The sequence below is a fragment of the Mauremys mutica genome, chromosome 17 (assembly GCF_020497125.1).
Source record: "Mauremys mutica isolate MM-2020 ecotype Southern chromosome 17, ASM2049712v1, whole genome shotgun sequence".
Classification (NCBI taxonomy): domain Eukaryota; kingdom Metazoa; phylum Chordata; order Testudines; family Geoemydidae; genus Mauremys; species Mauremys mutica.
Window position 1 is genome coordinate 21,403,909 of NC_059088.1, and position 21,713 is coordinate 21,425,621.

Sequence of the window (21,713 nt, forward strand, 5' to 3'; positions counted from 1 at the left end):
CCTCCATCCCAACGCACAGCCCACCCCACTGCTGCTATCCCAGCCCTGCCCCCCCCCCACCAGACTGCTCTGCCGCTACCCCCACGCTGGGCTACACAGGTGTCACGTGGGCCTTACTCATTGCAAGCGAGAGCCTAAGACAAATGACACATCAGCCAATACCGGCCACACACCGCAACGGAGGGCCAATGTCCAGCGACTTCCAAAGGAGCAGGATCTGACCCCTTTTTGGAGCACCTCCCCGCTGACCACCACTGCTGTACAAAGGCTTTGTGCCTCACCAGGGAAATAAAGGGGAGGAACAGAAATGATTTACCACCGAGACGTGTTGCGTGTTTTGTTCAAAGAGCAATCAGGACGGAACACTTTTATTTGCAGGTCCCTTCGCCGCTGGCCGGGGGCCAATCTCGGCAGATCTCAATCTCGTGCCTGAGAAGTGCCTGGCAGAGTTATTTAAAGAGGATCTGGGCCTCTCAGCTGCCAGGCAGCTTTAAAGAGGAACCCAAGGGAGGGTTTTATTTTTAACTCTGTTTCCCTCTCCAGAGCTGGGCCGTGATGGACAGCAATGGGTTCCAAATCAATACAGCTGAATGAAACAGACGAGCGGGGAAATCAGAGCCCGGTTTACCTGCCGCATACGGAGTCTGGGGCTTCTGGCTCGGCTCAAGCAGCTAACGCCGTCCAAGGAGGGGCTGTTCTGGGAGTTCCTCCATTCACCCCTGGCCCACAAACACCGGTTACAAGCCACTAGCTGGTGTTCCCTGCCTGAAACATCAGCTTGGGAGCTGAGAGTCAAGCTGGGTGTTTTCCCTCTCACACCTCACGCCCAGTAACAAATTAACAGGTGATCATCAGCGCTAGTCTCTCAGGGGTCCCATAAAGCCCCAGTGGGGCCAGACGGGCAGAAAGGATTGGTCAGCTCTTGGATTAATGGCACACAAGGAGGGACAGACCCTGGTTCCCTCCCCCAGAGCTGGACTGGCCCCGGTGGGCTAATAGGGACAGATCCCGGCTCCCTGCCGCAGAGCCAGGCTAAGAGGAATCCTAAGCAATGAGAAGTCATTGAGTAGCTCTGGCAGACACAGGGGACAGATCCATGGGGAGCAGGGGTGAGAGGGGTCGTACCCATCGCTTTCAGGGCGAGGAAGCCAAGCAGGATATGGAATTCGCCCCCTCGGCCCCCAAGCCAGGCCCCACCCCGGAGGTCAATGGAAAGACTCGGGTGGATTTCGGCTCAGGCCCAGGGGCTGCGTTTCAGCACAGCGGATGCTGAGCCCTGCCCGTGTGGGGGCTGGGCACTGAGAGCCCGACCCCACGTGGGCTCGCTGGCAGTGGGAGCGGCAGGCGACGACGCTCATTGGCCTTGCTGAGTCTTGCCTGCCAGGCGTCCTATGGGATCAGCTGCCGAGGGTCCATCACACCCCCCAAGACGTCGGGCTTGTGAAGGCGCCTGTTTCATTTAGAACCAGGCCAAGTCCCCACAACAGGAAGAGCAGAGGGGCTGCGGGTCGGGATTGAGGGGGCATCAGTAGATGATTGGGGGGGCAGGGCTGAGGACCTGATCCCGAGGCCTCTCCCTAAAGTCTCAGCGGGGGAGCCAAGGAGATCCAAGGGGGTTGTAGGCGACGGGGCTGTCGCCGAACGCGGCGACCCGACAGGATGGGACAGGGAGAGGCCGGCGCGCTGGGACGGGGAGCTCAGAGCCCGGCAGTGGGAAAGGCCAGCGAGGAGCAGAACAGAAAACGCTGGTGCATTAAAGCGTGTCGCCGAGACACACCCGCCCCAAGGGGGCGCTCTGCCAGTCACCCCCATAACACACCTCTGGGCACCGCCCTCCCCAGCCGCAGAACGTCCCCCATGCACCGCTCCCTCTGCAGCCAGCCCAGCCCTCTGCAGATTGGGGCGAAGGCGGGGGCAGCCGGAGGACTCACGCAGGCTCCTGCCGGGATCAGGGTCTCAGCTCTGTCCGGGTCCCCCTGGCAGGGCCATCACAGACCCTGCGCTGCCCCCCAGGGCTGGACGCACCGGCTAGGAGGGGAGAGGCGGGTCCATGGGGAAAAGGCGGCTCCGCCCATCAGAGCTTGAAGATCTCGTCCTCCTGGTCCCGCAGCGTGGCGGCCCGGGTGGTTTTGGTGAGCGGCACGGGGCCCAGCAGGGCGTGCTGCTGAGCGGGAGGCGAGGGCTCGCTCTGGTGGGAGAAGGTGCTGCTGGCTCCTGGCTCAGCCCTGGCGATTCTGCGGGGAGACAGGAGGGGGTTAGATCTCGGACAGGGAGTGGCCACCGCGGACGCGCCCTGCTCAGGGATCCCCCCCGCTGTGCCCTGCTCGGGGTGACTGAACAGGCACAGCGCCCTCTGCTGGGGCTGCGAAGGATCCAGGGAAGAGCCCCCTTTAGACACATGGGGCCAGGGTGGAGAGCGGGGTCCCAGGGGTGCAGTACACCAGAGGTGACAGTACAGATGGGGAGGGCGCGGGGAGGCCTGTGTCACCCCTGTGGGAATCTTTGTTCGAAGGGCTGGAGTGAATCAGCAGAGCTGGGGGGAGGATGCCACGGGCTGGGGCTGCTGGGCCTGTGGCCTGAGATTGAGGGTTGGGGGATGAGCCCAGGGCTGGGGTAGGAGGGGGCTGCAGGTCAGGACTGAGGGGCACTGCCCAAGCTGGGAGGCCGGGGGGCCAGGGCTGGGGTAGGAGGCGGCTGCGGGTCAGGATTGAGGGGCACTAGCCAAGCTGGGGGGGAGTCGGGGGCCAGGATTGGGGTAGGAGGGGGCTGCAGGTCAGGACTGAGGGGCACTGCCTGAGCTGGGAGGCCAGGGCTGGGATAGGAACTGCAGAGATCTTCAATGCAGGCAATGGCGCCCTCTCGTGGCCGCAGAGACTAGTCAATGGCAAGCAGCGGCCAGGTCCTTAGCCCAGCCGCAGTCCTCAGAGGCCCAGCTGCGGCAGACGCCCATGCCAGGAGACGGGCATTCCCTGTACAGCAGCCGACTGGGGGCAGACGGTGGCCGCGGGCTCCTCTGGCTGCGCCCTGAGCTAACGCGCCGGCTGTTTAACCCCCCTGCAGCACGGCACAGAAGGGAGGAAAGTAACCGAGCGGCTTCTAACGATCCCTGTTCCCAGCAGCACAGGGAGCTCTGCCCTGCGATCCACAGGGAGGCAGGTGCTAACAGCCTGGATCGGACCCAGGCCCCATCCAACCCAGCATCTCCCCCTCCCCCAGCAGCGACCCACGGCTGTTTCCCTGGAGTAACCCAGGAAACATCCCAGGGCCCCCCATGAATTCCTTCCCGCCCCGCAGCGAGCGGCACACACCCGGCAGGACACGATTTCCTGGCTCTTCTCTCTCGTCTGCACAGCGCCGCTAGGAGATGAAGCAGGGGGTGGGAGGGGCCCCGGGAACAAACAGCATCAAAGCAAACGTGTCGGGGTGTGTCCACGTTGCCGTGTGCGGGTGTTCGCCGCCGTCAGAGAACTCCCCACCGCACACGCGTCTCTATTCCCCCCTCCTAGTCGCCATGAGCCAATGGCACCTGTGCTCCCCTGGTCACGCGGAGGGGAGCCAAGGCCTGGGGGTACGTCACCTCCACCCCATCAGCAATGAACGGCCCCTCCCTCTCCCACCACCGGCCAACCTCCCTGCCCTACAGCCCCCTGCCAGGGCACCGCCCGTCAGCCTTGGGGACTCCTGGGTAAGTGTGTTTCTTGGGGGGCGGGGGAGGAGCAGGCTATGGGGCAGGACACGGAGGATCCCACAGGCATCAGCGCTGGGCTCTTTTAGTTTGACGAGCACAGCGCCTGATTCAATGGGCTTTTAATTTCTCCCTCCCCACCAAGGGGCTCGTAAAACCTGAGCTGGGGGCGCTCAGGCATCACTGGCAGTTGTGGGGTCACCTCGCCCTGTAGCAGCCCCACAGAGGACATAAGCGCTAACCCAAGGGAAGCCAGCAGAGATCTGCCTTTAGCGCAGCTGGCAGGGGCCCACGAGCCGGAGCAGCAGGTCTGGGGATCGATTCCCCGCCCATACAGCCCGGGCACCGCGTTAGTTACTTAGCACTACAGTAACCTCCGGGTGGCACTCACGCGATCTCCCCCTCCCGCAGCTTCTTCACCGCAGCCTTCTTGGACAGGCTGATCTCCACGTCGAGCTTCCTTAAGAAATCCGTGGCCGAGAGGTCGTGGCGGGGGGTGGTGCCTGTGCTGGTCACGGAGCCGTTTTTCAGCACCGGCTTCTCCTCTCCCGTGGCGGGTCGCCTGGCTCCTTCCTCCGCCTCCTCTTCCTCTTCCTCCAGGTTTAAGCCATTCGCCATCTGCTTGGGCTCCACCAGGACGGGGATGTGCAGCGTCGTCTTGAGGAAGATGGAGTCGCTGGTGTACAGCCGGTTCACCCGCTTGATCTGCTCCATCTGGGAAGAGACCACAAGCACTGTAACCCCTCCAGGCCTGGGACACGCGTCACCAACCCCCTTCTCTATATACCAAGAGAACAACTGCCTCTGATCCAGGGCTTGTTCCCTAAAGCTCCATTGCAGGCTGGACACCTCATATCACGGCGCTACTGAAATGCAGCCACCTCTGGGGTGGAGGACACCAGTATGCAAATAGAGCAATGAAGGCAAGCGTGTGCGTGACATGATCTGGCCTGCGGGTGCCGGGCTCACGCTGGCCGGGAGACGGGTTAGGGGGTTGCTGGAATTTTAATGCCAGGGGAGGTAAACTGACCAAGCCCCTGGAGGATGATGTTCAATGCAGCCAGGCAAGGATTGTGCTGTCCCACTGGCAGGGAGAGAGACGTCCCATTGTTAAGTGTGCCAGTGTCTCAGCCAGAGGTGGATGAGGGAAACAGGATGGGAGCTGATCACCATGGCACGTGCCACGACTCCGGCCCAGAGATCCTCCCTTCCGCCTGACTGGCGGTTTGTTGGGCTCCTGCAAAATGAGCTGGCAGGTTCTCAGCATCTGTCACACAAACACAGCTGGCAGGGGCAGCTCTAGGCATTTTGCCGCTCCAAGCATGGCAGGCAGGCTGCCTTCGGTGGCATGCCTGCAGAGGGTCCGCTGGTCCCGCGGCTTCGGCGGACCTCCGCAGGCGACCCTCCGCAGGCAGCCTGCCTCCCTCGCGGTGACCGGCAGAGCGCCCCTAGTGGCTTGCCGTCCCAAGCACGCGTTTGGCGTGCTGGCGCCTGGAGCCGCCCCTGCAGCTAGCCCCCCTGGCTGGCAGCCCCCGAGACAGCTCCCCGCTTTCCTGGCCGCTCCAGCTGCAGGGCAGGAGCACACCAGCAGGGGGCAGCATGCATGTGTCGTGGGGAAGACTAAACTGGTGATTCAAACTGCTACACTCCCGGAGACACTCAACAGCCGTCTGCTGCCTGACCACACGTGCAGGCTGGAGGTGACACGGCTTTGGCTGCAACCACCAGGGGGATTTCTGCAGCAGAAACTGATCCCCCGTGAGAGCCACAGGAACAGAAAGCTGCAAAAACAGGAAATGAGAAAGGGCATGACTGTGTGTGCACATTACCAGGGAGGCAGCCACACACACACACACGCGCACACACACACGGGGGACCGAGAGGAGACGGCCAGTGCAGGGTCAGAGCCCTCAGCCCTGGCCCTGCATGAGACTCCAGACATTCAGCCTCTCCATCAGGGCTGGCTCCAGACCCCAGCGCGCCAAGCGCGTGCTTGGGGCGGTATGCCGCGGGGGGCACTCTGCCTGTCACCGGGAGGGCGGCAGGCGGCTCCAGTGGACCTCCCGCAGGCGTGCCTGCAGAGGGTCCGCTAGTCCCGCAGCTTCGGTGGAGCATCCGCAGGCATGCCTGCGGGAGGTCCACCGGAGCCGCAGGACCAGCGACTGGCAGAGCACCCCCCGCGGCGTGCCGCCGTGCTTGGGGCAGCAAAATTCCTAGAGCCGCCCCTGCTCCCCATGCACCCACCCATGCACCTACAGCCCAGGAACCCCAGTGGGGTGCCCGCTCAGAGTTCCACGATCAGGGTGCTGGATTGTAGAGTCCTAGGGGCGGGGACCGTGTCTTTGATTTCGCACCCAAGCCCCTGGCTCTGCTCTAGAGCTGCATCAATTATTAGGATCCATTATGTGTATTGCAGTAGCCTCAGCCAAGAACCAAGAGTCCCCACTGTAAGAGGATCAAAGGTGCCTGGACCTGGAGGGGTGACTCCTGCCAGTGGCCCTTTTCTTAGGGGTGCTCATGCCAGGACCCTCCTTGCTTCACCCCAGATACTCAGCAGTAACGCTAAGTGCTTCGCCAGAGCTCCTCGTCCGGGACACACCAAGCACCGTACAAAATGGGGTGGAAACCAATCGGGACCCAAGCTGCAGACTCAGGGCCTACCAGGGGAAGAAGGGAAGCCAGGAGGCGTTAGGAAACCCAGGGGAAGGATTCACTCTACAGATATAATTGCTTGTTTTGCACATTTCTTGAGGGGATCACTTAAGAGCGTCCTCAGGAGGGCTTGGAATTGGAGAGCTGGTGGCTCGGGGAGCACTCACCAGTCCCGCGGCGATTTGAAATCCGAAAGCTCGTGCTTTACCAAAGGCAGGTCAGTAGCAAGAGCTTGGTTTTTGTAATAGAGAAACTGAGGCCCAGAGCGGGGACTAGAACCCACGCAGGGTGGATAAAAATCAATTATTTTATTTTTTTTTAAATCAAAAAGATTGGATTTTTTTTTAATATATAAAATGCTTTTTGAGGAAAAAACCTATTAAGATACATCATAGCTCAAAGGTATCTCACCATGGAATAGGGATTATACATTCTAATTCGACAGTATGAGACAATATAGTCATGTAGTCAAGCATCAGAGGGGTAGCTGCGTTAGTCTGGATCTGTAAAAGCATGTATCCGACGAAAGATCATGCTCCAACAGGGCCGCCCAGAGGATTCAGGGGGCCTGGGGTCTTCGGCGGTGGGTGGGGCCACCGCTGAATTGCCGCCAAAGACCTGGCACTTCGGCGGCGGGTCCCGGGGCGGAAGGAACCCCCGCCACCGAATTGCTGCCGAAGACCTGGAGCGGAAGAAGCTCCGGGGGCCCGGGCCCAGCGACAGTTTTCCAGGGTCCCTGGAGCAAGTGAAGGACCCCACTCCAGGGGCCCCAAAAAACTCTCATGGGGGCCCCTGCGGGGCCCGGGGCAAATTGCCCCACTTCCCCCCCCCAGGCAGCCCTGTGCTCCAATATGTCTGTTAGTCTATAAGGTGCCACAGGACTCTTTGCTGCTATATTCATGTAATGTTTAAGAAAAGTTTTGTAAATGAGTTCCAATAGTTCATGGATTAGGAACCCAATTTTATGGGGTTCCAGGGGCTTCTGTATAGTTTATTTAGGTTAATCTTTCTATCTACCCAATGGGACTCAGTGCTCAGTCTAGAAGATACCATCAGAGATGCTTAGTTTTGCGGTTTTCAAACTGTGGATTTGCGTCTCCAGAGATAACATGCTTGTTAACAGCAAAAAATGTTTTTAAATAAATAAATAAAATATAGAGAGGTGAAAAATAACAGACCTCAACCCTATTGTCCCTCTGCAAATGTGTGTACACAGTATCAATCCCTTACCTCTCTCTCAAAGTGCAACGTTTCAAAAAAGTTCAATGACTAGAAGATTGTTGGGGGCGGAATAGATCTGGACAAGGAGAAGAAGTTTGGAGATAAATGTGAGAAGGGAGGAACGGGGAGTGTAAATAAAAGTGAAACTGTTTGAGCAGCATATTCCAGAAGTCTTGAGGTCTTTCTGAGTGTGTCGCCTTCATTGATTTGAGATCTACCGTACCATTCGCTCACTAGCAGGGAAACCAATAATGGCAGCAGGCTGTAAATGAAACCCAGTTTGGGAATAAGAACCATTCAGGAAATATGTTTGCTGCTGCTGTTTTAAAGAAAGTCACACCAGTGAACGGGTGGAAGTCACTTAAGCACTTGGATTCAGAAACTGCTGGTGGAGAAAGAATATTTTCTTCCTTTGGACTAATTCATTCCAAATTGAGAAATTGTTTGGTACCTGAAAAAGCAGGAAAGCTTGTTTCTCTTTTCCAGATTATGAACAAACAGGAAAATGAAGGTGAAGACGACTGAGTTAGCTGCAGAAGCCAAAATTTTAAGTTTCTAATGTTGACCTGGCTGACACAGTCAATTTAATTTTTGGGTTGGTTTGTTTTAAATATTTCATTTATCTATTTTAGTTCAAAACTATTTTAACAAAAATAAACCTAATTTAAAAAAACTTGAAAGTTTAACTAAATTCAAAAATTCATATGTTTTGTTAAAATATTATGTTTGCTATTGAAGAAAAAAATCCAGAATACATAACACTGTTGTTTTAGTTAAATAAAATAATTTAAATGTCTGTCTGGTGATGTTCTTCTCCTAATGCAGCATGGCAAGAAAATCCTCCAAATATTAATGATTAACCTGTTGAACTGGAGATAGTTCACCTCCCAGTGACTTCATAAATATCTGCTTCAGTTACCTTTGGTAAATGAAATACCCAAACAATCATTCGTTCTCTGACACAGCTGTAAAACTAATCTGAATTTTTTTTTAAATAAATCACTTTAAAAATGTATAGTGTGCACCTTCTCAAAATGAAACCTACAATATGTATTAAGGTTATAACAACCAACAAGAATGCACTTTTAGGTAGAAATCCATGATTAAATCAAGTCTTCCTGGCTAGTAATTTAAATCATGATTTAAATCAATTTAATTTAAATCAAATCCACCCTGAACCCAGGAGACCTAGCTGCCAGTTCCCTGCTCCATCCACAAGAGCTAGGAAGAGAAGCCAGGAGCCTGGCACGCTGTCCCCTGCACTAACCGTGGGACCTCACTGGGTCCCTCCTGCCAGGTTACCTACACCCCCCCGATTGCAATAGAAAGCTGCCGAGCAGACCTACCGTGACCCCATACTTGAGCGCCAGCCCCTGCAAGGTGTCTCCCGGCTCCAGGCGATGTTCCACCCTCCTCTCCCTCACCGGGGAGCACATTGACTTGACGAGGCTGCCGTAGGAGCGGGTCTTGCTGCCGCAGAGCAGCCCAGCCCCTCCAGGGGACCCCTGCCTGGAGGGGGAGGCCATCCCTCCCCCCCAGTCAGTGGGGCACCAGTGCGGGCAGCAGAGGAGCCTGGGCACTGGAGGGGCTTTCCTGAGGGGTGCTCATGGCAGGACCCCCCTTGGGCAAAGTAAACAATGCGCCTCCCAGCCAGGCCAGGGGGCTCCCCCACTCTGAGCCCCCCCACAAAGGTCTCTCTGCTTTCCTGCTTGTTCTCCCCTCCCCTCAGCCTTTACTCCAGGGCACAGCCGGGGGGGGGGGCAATTTCCGCCCCACACAGCAAAACCCACTCTGCACAGGTGGGGGAGGGGATGGAAGGGGGGTCCCCCAATTTCCTGCCACCCCTTACGCCAGAGAGGGATACGGGGGGGTCTCCTCCATCTTCTCTTTCCCCTCCCCAGCTCCTTCTTTACTGGGGGAAGGGGCAATTCCCCACACACACACACAGACCCAGCGGCCCCTCCCCTGCAGAGCAGCCAGTGTCCGCAGCCCGCAGCCGGTTGTGTTGCTCAGCTGGCCCCCAACAGCTGAGCGGAGCGGTGCCAGCCCCCTTCCGTCCCACCCCACGCAAAGGCCTCTGGGACATGTAGTCTCTCCCTGGCTTGTTGCCTGCCCCGCAGGATCCCTGGCAGCTCCCCCAACCCCATAATCATGCTCCGTCCCTCTGGGGCCAAAGAGGTGGCACAGCGGGGAAGATTCCGCCCAGCCCAGCCACAAGACTCGCCTAAGCGGAGAGGGACCAGGGTCCGGGACTACATTTCCCAGCATGCCCCGCCTCCGCTAACCCTCTCAATGCATCATGGGAGTTTTAGCCCAAGGGGCCTATCCGCGCGGAGCGCCCGGAGGCATGCTGGGAAGGGTAGTCCGGGCAGAGAACCAAACCGGAAGTGCTGGGTGGCCCCAGTTCCCATGGTTACCGCGGCCGGGGGTCGCGGAGCGCCGCCATGTCCTTCAAGCGGGAGGGGGATGACTCGGGCCAGCTGAACGTGCTGCAGGTGAGCGGCCGGGCCGGGCTGGGCAGCGGGGTCGGACACCCCGGCTCTGCAGGGCTGCCCTGGGCCCGGGGCGCTTCCGGTGCCCAGAGCGACCCCGACTCCTTTTCAGTCCCCCCCACAGCCCCTCTGGTCCCCGCCCCCCCCGATCCTCACATCCCCAGAGCGATCCCGCCTGTCACCCCCAGCCCCCCATTCCCAGAGTGACTCCCCGACTCCTCAGCCCCCCCGCTCCCCGCAGCCCCAGAGTGACCCCCCAATCCTCCCAGCTCCCGCGCCCCCTCCCCAGCTCTCCCCAAACCCCCATCCCCAGAGCGATCCTCTCATCTCCCTGCCCCCTGGTGCCCCCAACCCTCCCACTGCCCCCCAGCCCCAGAGCAATCCCCAAGCTTCCCTCTCAACCCGAGTCACTCCCCTGCTCCCCCCAACACACACACCCTGCCACTCCCCCATCCCCAGGGTGATCTCCTAACACCCCTCAGCCCCTGATGCTCTCACTCTCCAACCACCCCAACACTTCTCGGCCTCTGGCTCCTGCCCCCCTGCTCCTCATCCTTGTTGCTCTGGGCTCTATTCCCAGCATTGCCACTGGCCTGCTGGATGACCTTGGGCAAGTCACTGCCTTGCGCCTCAGTTTCCACATCTGTAAAATGGTGATAATGCTACCAGCCTCCTTTGTAAAGCGCTCAGAGACCCACGGATGAAAAGCGCTAGTTAAGAGCTAGAGATTGTTGTTATTATTCATCTATGGCCACACTGATGCCAGTTGTTCTGCTGCCTACACCAGAGAGATTGATTCCTCTGTAACGTGGCCTGGTCGTTTATTCAGAAAAGAAGAGTTGCAGATCTGCTGGCAAACTACATCCCAGAGGACGAGGCGCTGCTGCTAAGGAACGGCAGGTGCGTTAGATCCATTCAACAGCAAGCGATGTGGTTCTGAGAAGACCGTATGCCATAAGGATCAGGTCAAATAAAATCCAACCTCAACCTAAAGCCCACATTGAACTATGACCCTTTGAATCAGTTCAATTCATTAATTAGTGTTTTTATTTATTCTGGGGACTGAAGCTGCAAAATTGGCAGGGTGGCCTAATGCCCAGAGTATTGGAGTGGGAATCAGGACACCTGGGTTCTCTTCCCTGATCTGCTACGGGCCTGCTAGGTGTCCTTGGGCAAATCCCTTCATCGCTCTGTGCCTCAGTTTTCCCATCTGTAAAATGGGGATAACAATACTGCTCTTCCTTTATCAAGCTCTACAGATGACAAGCACTAGATAAGTGCTAGCTAGGGGTTGTTATTTGTTATTAAATTAAGATCTGGATTTCCAAGACCCCAGCATTCAGGAATGTTTTGCTCAGGCCCATTATAAAAATAGGGACAATCTATAAAAGTTAGACCCAGATCCAGGTTTGGATTTCAAACCCCACCAAAAGCTGGGATCTGGGCTGTATATTGAGGCTGATCTGGGTTTTTTTTATTGTAGTTCTCATTTTGGCTTTGCAGTTCCCACTTCCCTTCAGATGTAAAAGAGCCACACGCTCCCTCTAGCTAATATTACAGACTCAGACCGATTGGCTCGGCATTCAGACTTTCGGATGTTTGTCAGAGAATGAGCAGAGTCCAGTGGCCACGGAGCCAGGAATTTTGGGTTCAGTTCTCGACTCTCCTTGGTTATCACTTACGTTGTCTTGACCTGTTTCCTAAACTGCAAACTGGAGACAACAGAACAGAGGGTGTGTGGTCCAGCATCCAGAGCACTGGAGTGGGAGTCAGGACACCTGGGTTCTCTTCCCAGCTCTGTCATTGACTCATTGGGCAAATCACTCAGTTGCCCCATGGGTAAGATGAGGATAGTAACTCTTAACCTGGCTGCCTGTGCTTTGAGAGCCTCGGCCAGTGACATTCATAGAGGTCCCACTGCGCTGGGCGAATCTGAGAATCATGGTCCTTTATTCTAGTGGATGTAACTAGTGTCTCTTCCCCGTCAGTGTTACAAGTGTGCTGTGTCTCTTGACGCTGATAAGAATGGCTGGGGCCATCGGTCCTAGTAGGTGTGCGTGAGGGGGAGATGCTCCTGGCTTGATGTGACTGTCTTTCCTCTCTCTCTCAGATACGCCTGCACAGTATGTTTCCACCGTCCGGTCTTCGACACGCTTGACATGCTGACGGTCCATAGGGCCGGCAAGAAACACGTAGCTAGTAAGTCAGCCCTCAGGGCTCAGTTGCTTAGGGAGCTGCAGACCCTGGGTAGTGGAGCAGGTGCAGGAGGAAGGAAGAGTCCAGCTTCACGCCCAAAGCTCAGGGGCAGTTGGTGATGCCGGGAGGTAGAAGAACTGTCTTATCACCGACAGGACTGTTAGGCTGGATCAGACCCAAGGTCCTTCTCGGCCAGTATCCTCAGTCTGAAAGTGGCCAGCGCCAGGTGCTTCAGAGGCAGCTGTGAGTAGCAGCTGTGGGATAATCTGCCTCTCACATAGGTCTCTTCCTGGTGTCTAATAGTTAGAGATCAGCTGAAGCCCGGCTTGATCCCCTCCAGAATCTACGCTCTGGAGCATCAGACAATAGACATGAGCCCCATGATACCATTTAGAGAGGTGCCTGGAGTTGTCTGTCTGCCTTGGGAGAAGGACAGACTGAGATGACCCAGCGAGGTTTGGACCTTCACACTGCTTGGATTGCTCAAAGCCATCCATCCATCCTCCTGAGACACAGGAGTCCGTGCCACCCCAAACCCACAGCCACTTGGGCAGCCCATTGGCAGTGTAACCTCGTCTGGGTGGCAGACTGCCTGGCGAGACTCTCGCTGCCTGGATTACCTGTGTCTGTCTCTCTCTGTGTCCCAGGCCTGCAGACGTTCTATGGAAAGAAGCGGTCGCACGAGAATGAGGTGCAGAAGCGGCGGCAGCAGGAGTTCCTGCGGGCAGAGGAGGCGGGCACGCAGGTTGGCATGTGCGCCCTATGGGAGCCCCTCCCACGACCTTTACCCGGCTGAGCTTGTCTGTGTTTTCCTTAGGATCTTGCGTGCCCTGCACCCTTGCTGGCTCAGACCAGGAAGATTGCCCAGAATGCTTTGCTGAAAGCCTCTCCTTATAACAGCTGCTGCCGAAGAAACAGGTAATACCTATGCGTTCCCTGCCAGCGTGGGTCGGGGGTTTGCCATGACGTCGGAGGATGGTACGAGAGCAAGGCACTGCCTTGGCAAGGTCTTTGTTGCAGGGTAGTGCCACCATCTGCTGGACATCTGCCCGCGGCAGGCTTTTCTGCTCCGTTCCTCTGTAAGGGCCATTGGCCCAGGGGGTGTTAGTTAGCATAGCTTTGTGGATGTCCATGGTACGGTGCTGATTTACCCCAGCTGAGGATCTGGCCCTGAATCCTTAAGCTGATCATTTTCCTGGTGGGCCAGGCGCTGAGTGTAGTGGGAATGGTTTCAGCGCAGGGGATTGCGAGTCTCTTCTGTGCCTTCAGCAGTGAAACGCATATCATGTAAAGGCAGCAGCTTTGAGAAGAGAGTGTGGTCTAATGGTCAGAGCAGGGGACCTGAGTTCTGTTCCCAGCCCTAGGTGATTAGGGCAGAGGCCTAGGAGAGATGATGCGTGGGTTCTCTTCCCAAATCTGGGAGGGGAGTGAGGTCTGGTGGTTAGAGCAGGGGGGCTGGCAGTCAGGCCTCCTGGGATCTGTTCCCAGATCTGGGAGGGGAGCAGGTCTGGTGGTTAGAACAGGGAACTGGGGGTCAGGACTCCTGGGTTCTGTGCCCAGCTGTGCCACTGACTTGGTCACTTCCCCTCTGTACCTCAGTTTCCCCATCTGTAACACAAGGATAATATTTACTTTCCTTACATGGGGAGTTGTGCAGGTTACTCCCTATCCATAAATCACTGTGGTCGCCAGTAGTCTCAGGAGACCCGCTGTCTGTTTTAGGCCCGATGGCAGTGGCTCAAGCATTATTTCTTCTAGGCCGGAGCCTGCTGCCCCCGCTGCCTTCGGGAGTGCCGTTGGGAAGCAGCCAGCAGAGCCGGGAAGCTCCGTGGCGAGAGATGAAGAGGGATGTGCTGCTGTGGACACCCCCCACTCCACGCGGCTCCCTGGACCCGCCAGCCCTCGAGCAGGTACCAGCCTGAGAGGCTCTGGGGTCTTCCCCTTCCACTGAGGCACCTGGGGACAATTAAATCGACCATTCGCCTGTCTCACTGCAGCGGCTCATATGTTTCTGCCATCTTTAGGAAATCTCATTGCTGTTGTCTGCTGCTTAGAGTGGGGGGGCTGTGAGGCAGGACTACTGGGTTCTATCCCAGGGGGTCATTAGAGTGGAGGATGAGGCTGGGAGTCAGGACTCCTGGGTTCTATTTCCAGCTCTGGGAGGGGAGTAGGGTCTAGTGGTTAGAGTGGGCAGTGGGGCAGAACTGGGAGTCCAGACTCCTGGGTTCTCTTACTCTCCCTACCATTGATTTGCTATGTTGCGTTGGGGCAAATCCCCAGGCCGGAGGGGGGTGCATTTGTCATTGTCACTCAGGTTTGTGAGCGGCGTTACAGATCACTGTAGAAATGCAAAGCGCCATTACCCCGACACATGAGCTTCCTGATCTCAGCCTCCCATGAGCTGCCAGTTTGGCTCAGAACTAAACGTGTCCACAGAGGTGATGAGCTCTCTGCGGAGGTGCCGGTGGGCAGCGATGCTCCATCCCGAGCCTCACAGCCTCATCTCGTCCCTTTCTTCTCATTCTAGATTCGCAGAAGGAACCTGCTGTGAGGATCAAGAGAAGCAGCAAAAGAAAATCCTCCTTGTCTGCCCAGCCTGGAGCCATCAGCCCTGAGAAGCGCCAAGCCCTGGAGCACTATCTCCTGCTCAGGAGGTGAGCTGGCTTCTTTCTGTTCCCCGCAGAGCAGCAGGGTGCATCGGAGGGGTCCGATCCCTGGGGCTGAGTGGTAGGAGCTCATCTCAACACTCAGCAAAGGGAAAAGCCCCCTAAGTCCCATGCAGCCCCTTGCTGGGGGGCCAACCCGGGGGTTTAACCTACCATCTCTCCTCCATGGCTCTGCCCATCTAGTTCTTGGGCTCTCATGCATGCAGTCCCACACAGCGCTCCCCGCCCATCCATCTCCAAATGCTTTACAAAGGGATGGCTTCACAGGTGGAGGGAAACTGAGGTACGGGGAGTGGGATGGAGTGACTGGCACTGACAGAATTGGTTATAGAACCCAGGAGTCCTGTGCCTTGCCAGTAGAGAAACCATCTCCTTAGCACCATCCTTCAGTCTTCTGAAATTGGCATCCATCTGCCCTGGTGTTTGTATCTCTCTGTCTGTCTGTCCTTCCCTCAGCTCAGGCTGGATCCAGGACCCTTCCGGCAAGTGGGTGAAAGACGAGAATGTAGAATTTGACTCTGATGAGGACGAGCCACCGTCCTGCCACCATCCTGATGTCTCAGCCTCTCCAGCTAGTGGGATACCTCCAGGAACTGGGCCCGGTACTGAGCTATGCTGACTATCTCTTGGGATGGGGCTGGCAGAGGGGCAGGAATGGCCTGTTTGCATCTTCCTATCCAGCCCCCATGGCTTTGATTTTGGATGTAAATCACCAGGGAAGAAGGATGTTTCCAAACAGTTCCTAGAAACCCCCATCGCTGCATCACTGTATCCACGGACACTGCTGGGGTCACTCACAGTGGGCGCTGCCATGTCGCCACCGCCACAGGTTCCCAGCACAAGGTCCGCTCTGTCTCTGGGGATGAGCACAAGGGTGGGGTGCAGCTCTCGGTGGGACACAGAGAAAAGCGGGATGTGCCGGAGGAAGTCAGTACTTCGGGCTCATCTAGCATCTTTCAACCCAGGATCATAAAGCATCTCCCAGAGGGAGGCAAGTATCATGCCCCTTTCGTGTGAGGAAACTGAGGCACAGACTGGCAGCAACGTCCACATGAGTTAGTGGGAAAAGTCAGGCTAGAACTCAGGAGTCCTGACTCCCTCTTATGTTCTGATCACTTTTATTAGGTGTATTACGGTAGCACCTAGGCACCCCAGCCGTGGATCGGGACCCCATTGTGCTGGGTGCTGCACAGATACAGAACAAAGAGACGCTCCCTGCCCCCCCGAGCTCACTGGACAATGCTCTCGCCTAACAGGCAATTCTCTGGCCTTTTTTTCCCCTGTGGTTTGTTTGTTTTTAAAAAGTTGATCTTAGAATCGAATTGGCTTCTCCCTGTGCTGCGGGGGTGGCTTGATCCATTAAAAAGCACCACAGACGTCTTCTGTTCTACTGCTTCCTGGGGCCTATTCTGCAGCAGCCCACTGGTGAGGTGGCTCCTTCCTATTTGCATTACATTTGACGCATCATTTAAAATATATGTATGTTAATGCAGCAAAGAATCCTGTGGCACCTTATAGACTAACAGACGTTTTGCAGCATGAGCTTTCGTGGGTGAATACCCACTTCTTCGGATGCATGTGCTCCAATACATCTGTTAGTCTATAAGGTGCCGCAGGACTCTTTGTTGCTTTTTACAGATCCAGACTAACACGGCTACCCCCGATACTATTATTTATTAGGTGTATTACGGTAGCACCTTAAAGCCTCAGTCATGGACCAGGACCCTCTTGTGCTAGGCGCTGTATGTTATGTATTAGGTGTATTATGGTAGTGCTCAGGTGCCCTAGCCATGAACCAGGAACCAATGGCGCTAGGTGTTGGAAGTTATATATTAGATGTATTCCGGTAGTGCTCAGGCACCCTAGCCATGAATCAGGTACCCATATTAGGTGTATTACGGTAGCACCGTAAAGCCTCAGTAATGGACCAGGACCCTCTTGTGCTAGGCGCTGTATGCAGGGGTGAGCTGGAGCCGGTTCGCAGGGGTTCACGCGAACCCGTTGTTAAATTTAGAAGCGGTTTTAGAACCGCTTGTTAACTAGCTTCCCTGCGAGGGAAGCTTTGATGGGCTCTGCCTGGGACGCCTGTAATTCCTCCTCCCGGCCGCCGGGGGGCGCTGCGCTGTGCTGCGAGAGCCATGTGAGCTGCCTCCTGGCCCTGTTGCTGCTCCTGCTCTTTGGACCTCTGGCCCTGGGGCTCCTGCTGCTGCCCCGTGAATCCCCGGCTGCGTCCTGCTGCTCCCAGCCCCCCCCCCACCCCCGTGTGAGTATCTGCGCCCCTCCCCCACCTTCCCTGCCCCCAGCCACCCCCTGCCCCCAGCCACCCCCAGCCACCCCCTGCCCCCAGCCAGCCCCAGCCCACAGCCACCCCCTGCCCCCAGCCACCCCCTGCCCACAGCCACCCCCTGCCCACAGCCACCCGCAGCCAGCCTCTGCCCACAGCCAGCCCCTGCCCCCAGCCACCCGCAGCCAGCCCCTGCCCACAGCCACCCGCAGCCAGCCCCTGCCCACAGCCACCCGCAGCCAGCCTCTGCCCACAGCCACCCCCTGCCCACAGCCACCCGCAGCCAGCCCCTGCCCACAGCCAGCCCCTGCCCACAGCCACCCGCAGCCAGCCTCTGCCCACAGCCACCCCCTGCCCACAGCCACCCGCAGCCAGCCTCTGCCCCCAGCCAGCCCCTGCCACCCCCAGCCCACAGCCACCCGCAGCCAGCCCCTGCCCACAGCCAGCCCCTGCCCACAGCCACCCGCAGCCAGCCTCTGCCCACAGCCAGCCCCTGCCCCCAGCCACCCGCAGCCAGCCCCTGCCCACAGCCACCCGCAGCCAGCCTCTGCCCACAGCCACCCCCTGCCCACAGCCACCCGCAGCCAGCCCCTGCCCACAGCCAGCCCCTGCCCACAGCCACCCGCAGCCAGCCTCTGCCCACAGCCACCCCCTGCCCACAGCCACCCGCAGCCAGCCTCTGCCCCCAGCCAGCCCCTGCCACCCCCTGCCCACAGCCACCCGCAGCCAGCCCCTGCCCACAGCCAGCCCCTGCCCACAGCCACCCGCAGCCAGCCCCTGCCCCCAGCCAGCCCCTGCCCCCAGCCACCCGCAGCCAGCCCCTGCCCACAGCCACCCGCAGCCAGCCCCTGCCCACAGCCAGCCCCTGCCCACAGCCACCCGCAGCCACCTCGTGCCCACAGCCAGCCCCTGCCCCACCCCCTGCTCCCAGCCACCCCCAGCCACCCCCTGCCCCCAGCCAGCCCCTGCCCCCAGCCACCCCCTGCCCCCAGCCACCCCCTGCCCCCAGCCGCCCCCCTGCCCGCAGCCACCCCCTGCCCCACCCCCTGCCCACAGCCACCCGCAGCCAGCCTCTGCCCACAGCCAGCGCCTGCCACCCCCTGCCCACAGCCACCCGCAGCCAGCCCCTGCCCACAGCCAGCCCCTGCCCACAGCCACCCGCAGCCAGCCCCTGCCCACAGCCAGCCCCTGCCCACAGCCACCCGCAGCCAGCCTCTGCCCCCAGCCAGCCCCTGCCCCCAGCCACCCGCAGCCAGCCCCTGCCCACAGCCACCCGCAGCCAGCCCCTGCCCGCAGCCAGCCCCTGCCCGCAGCCAGCCTCTGCCCCCAGCCAGCCCCTGCCCACAGCCACCCGCAGCCAGCCCCTGCCCACAGCCACCCGCAGCCAGCCCCTGCCCACAGCCAGCCGCTGCCCTCTTCCTCCCGCAGCCAGCCCCTGCCCCCAGCCAGCCCCTGCCCCCAGCCAGCCCCTGCCACCCCCTGCCCACAGCCACCCGCAGCCAGCCCCTGCCCACAGCCAGCCCCTGCCCACAGCCACCCGCAGCCAGCCCCTGCCCACAGCCAGCCCCTGCCCACAGCCACCCGCAGCCAGCACCTGCCCACAGCCACCTGCAGCCAGCCCCTGCCCACAGCCAGCCCCTGCCCACAGCCACCCGCAGCCAGCCCCTGCCCACAGCCAGCCCCTGCCCCACCCCCTGCCCACAGCCGCCCGCAGCCAGCCCCTGCCCACAGCCAGCCCCTGCCCACAGCCACCCGCAGCCAGCCCCTGCCCACAGCCGCCCTCTGCCCCAGCCCCTGCCCACAGCCGCCCTCTGCCCCACCCCCTGCCCACAGCCACCTGCAGCCAGCCCCTGCCCACAGCCGCCCTCTGCCCGCAGCCAGCCCTTGCCACAGCCACCCTCTGCCCGCAGCCAGCCTCTGCCTGCAGCCCCTGCCCACAGCCGCCCGCAGCCACCCCCTGCCCACAGCCACCCGCAGCCCGCCTGTCTGCATCACCTGCCCACAGCCAGCCCGTGTCACTCCCTGCCTCCAGCTAGCCCTGCCCCACGCCCCTATTGCAGCCAGCCCCACATCCACTGGTGCCCTGCAGTTCCCAGGGCAGTAACCCTGCACACCTGCTTTAATGAGGGGGGGGCAGGGAGCAGCTGGGACCCACACATGTGCACACCCTAGAGTGACCAGACAGCAAGTGTGAAAAATCGGGACGGGGGTGAGGGGTAATAGGAGCCTATATAAGAAAAAGACCCAAAAATTGAGACTGTCCCTGATCACCACCCACACATGTGAAACGGAGCTCATTTCTAGTTCAGCCCCATCTTTTTAAAAAAGAACTTTAGGTAGGATTAAAATACATCTGTATTTTCCTGGACATGTCAGGCTTTTCGGTTCTTAATCACCTCCTGGGAAAATATGGACGTATGGTAACCCTATTGGTACAAAAAATACATGCTGTCGCACATCCCTTAAATCAGAACTTTTTATAGGGAACCCGTTGTTAAGATTTTGGCAGCTCATCACTGGCTGTATGTTATGTATTAGGTGTATTACGGTAGTGCTCAGGAGCCCTAGCCATGACCGGGAACCCATATTAGGTATATTACAGTAGCGCTCAGGTGCCCTAGCCATGAACCAGGAACCAATGGCGCTAGGCGCTGTATGTTATGTATTAGGTGTATTACAGTAGCGCTCAGGTGCCCTCTATGGGCCAGGACCCCATGGCGCTAGGCACTGCACAGACACACGCCAGACGGATGTCCCTGCCCCCCAGAGCTCCCAGTCTCCCAGCTGGTTTTTTCCTGTAGCCCTTGTGGGTCCTTAGACCCAGTGATAGAAATGCAGAGGCCGGATCATCTTCCTTCCTAGTCCGCGGTCAGACTGGGGTAACCCCACTGACTTCACGCCTGATTTGCACAGGGGGAGTGAGAGGTTCCCACTGACCCAGCTGAGCTTTCCGGGTCCAGTCAGCCCTCAGTTTGCGCCCTGGCCCGTTCCTATCCCCCTTCCCTGCTCCCTGACCCAGGATCCTCCATTCTCAGGCCGCAGCAACGCCTTGGGGTTGGCCCCTCCAGCTGTCTGGCTCCTGTTCAGTTTTCTAGCTGCCGCGCGTGCTGGCAGATCTCAGAGCCTCGTGGGCCTTCAGGGCGCTGGAGCTGCTCGCCCCAGGCCGCCGCAGCTGTTCGAATCCTGAAAGTTCCCAGCTACGGTGCTTGTGCTGAGTTTCCAGCGCTCGTTAATACAGCTTGAACGCTGCCAGGCATGAGCACAGGGGGGCTAGCTGGCCAGCCGCCTTTCTGCTGGGGGCCCAGAACTTGCAGGTGGAGGGTCGGCTCAGGTCGTTAAAGCGACCTCGTCAAGGGTGGGAGTCCAAGGCCTTGACCCACCTGTGACGGGTCTGCTGGTCAGTTCAACAAGGAGGGAGGCATGTGAGGCCCTTTCGCGGCCCCTCAAGCACACCTAGTTGGTTCACCTCCTGCTTCCGGGAGCTACAGAGAACGGCAGCTGGGGAAGGGGGGTGCGGATTGGCACCGGGTATGGGGCCTCTGGATCGGCACCGCAGGGCCCCCGGCTTGGAAAAAGGATTGTGAAGCTCCTGGCCCAGGTATTCTTCCGTGCGGCTCTCGGAGCCTCCCAGAGGGCGCCGTAAGCTTAGTTATTGGGAGGCACAGCAGCAGCCTGGCGGCCTGCCGGCTCCCCCCTCCGCTGCTACTCCTAGTGAGGTCTGGCGGGGCAGGCCTGGGCCACGGGACAGCCGGGCTCTCTTCCTGGCTCTGCTACTGACCTGCTCCATGACCATGGGCAAGACCCGTGCCGTCCCTGTGCCTCAGTTTCCCTGTGTGTGTCTACTCTATTCAGCCTTTGAGCTCTGTAAGGCTGGGTCTGCAGTGCCTGGCGCAACGGGCCCCAGTCTAGCCACCACTGTCGGACAGTGATAAATCTGAATACTTCCTCCCTGGCAGCGTCCGCTCCACTGCACGTGCTGCTTCTGAGCTGCTCCCCCGGGCGCTCTGCCTCCAGCCTGGTGAGCGGGCATGGGCTGACTGGCTGGATCCTCCTCCCAACCGGCAGGGCCCAAGTTTGGAGCAGCTGATTTGAGCTCCAAATGGCCTTGCTGAGAACGAATGGGCCACATGCACCCTCCCAGAATACAGGCAGAGCGGGGGGGCCTGCCCGGGGGGGTCCAACGCCACGGAGGGGAATCCCCAGCCCCTGTGGCCCTTGGCTTTGGGGGTGGAATAGGCCTAGAGGAGAACTTCATGCTGTGAACCTCAGCGGCGAGGGCGAGGGGGCTGTGGCCCCTGAGCCCCTTGGGAGGGGAGGGGGATGCTTGGCATGATGCCAAAGCTGGGCGGGGGGGGTCCTGCCTCTAGTCTGCCTGGAGGCAGTTCAGGAGCAGCTCTGCCCCTGCAGGCACCTCGTGGGCACTGCTCTGCCCCATTTCCCGGGCCCGGGGGGAGGCTGAGCCGAGCCAGGCCAGTCTGCTCTCAGCTGTGGCTGCCCGTAGTTCAGGCTCCTACCTA

The 21,713-nt window shown here is 58.8% G+C and overlaps 2 protein-coding genes across 5 annotated transcripts; one reads left to right on the top strand and one right to left on the bottom strand.

Annotated features, from left to right (window-relative positions):
* Positions 1–340: 340 nt before the first annotated feature.
* On the bottom strand, positions 341–9,609 carry LYSMD1 (LysM domain containing 1). The gene is made up of 3 exons (XM_044990957.1): positions 8,905–9,609; positions 4,077–4,399; positions 341–2,234 (listed from the first exon to the last, which is right to left on the bottom strand). The coding sequence occupies exons 1-3, from the start codon at positions 9,082–9,084 to the stop codon at positions 2,075–2,077; spliced, it is 663 nt and encodes a 220-aa protein (XP_044846892.1). The 5' UTR covers positions 9,085–9,609; the 3' UTR covers positions 341–2,074.
* Positions 9,610–9,922: 313 nt separating this feature from the next.
* Positions 9,923–16,307, top strand: SCNM1 (sodium channel modifier 1). 4 transcript variants are annotated; one of them, XM_044990955.1, is made up of 8 exons: positions 9,923–10,053; positions 10,880–10,950; positions 12,161–12,249; positions 12,894–12,991; positions 13,064–13,164; positions 13,969–14,156; positions 14,774–14,900; positions 15,374–16,307. In XM_044990955.1, the coding sequence occupies exons 1-8, from the start codon at positions 10,003–10,005 to the stop codon at positions 15,426–15,428; spliced, it is 780 nt and encodes a 259-aa protein (XP_044846890.1). In that variant the 5' UTR covers positions 9,923–10,002; the 3' UTR covers positions 15,429–16,307. The 4 variants fall into 4 exon arrangements, with proteins under 4 accessions (XP_044846890.1, XP_044846888.1, XP_044846889.1 ...); XM_044990953.1 differs by having other exon boundaries at positions 15,369–16,306; XM_044990954.1 differs by having other exon boundaries at positions 14,005–14,156; positions 15,369–16,306.
* The last annotated feature ends 5,406 nt before the right edge of the window (positions 16,308–21,713 follow it).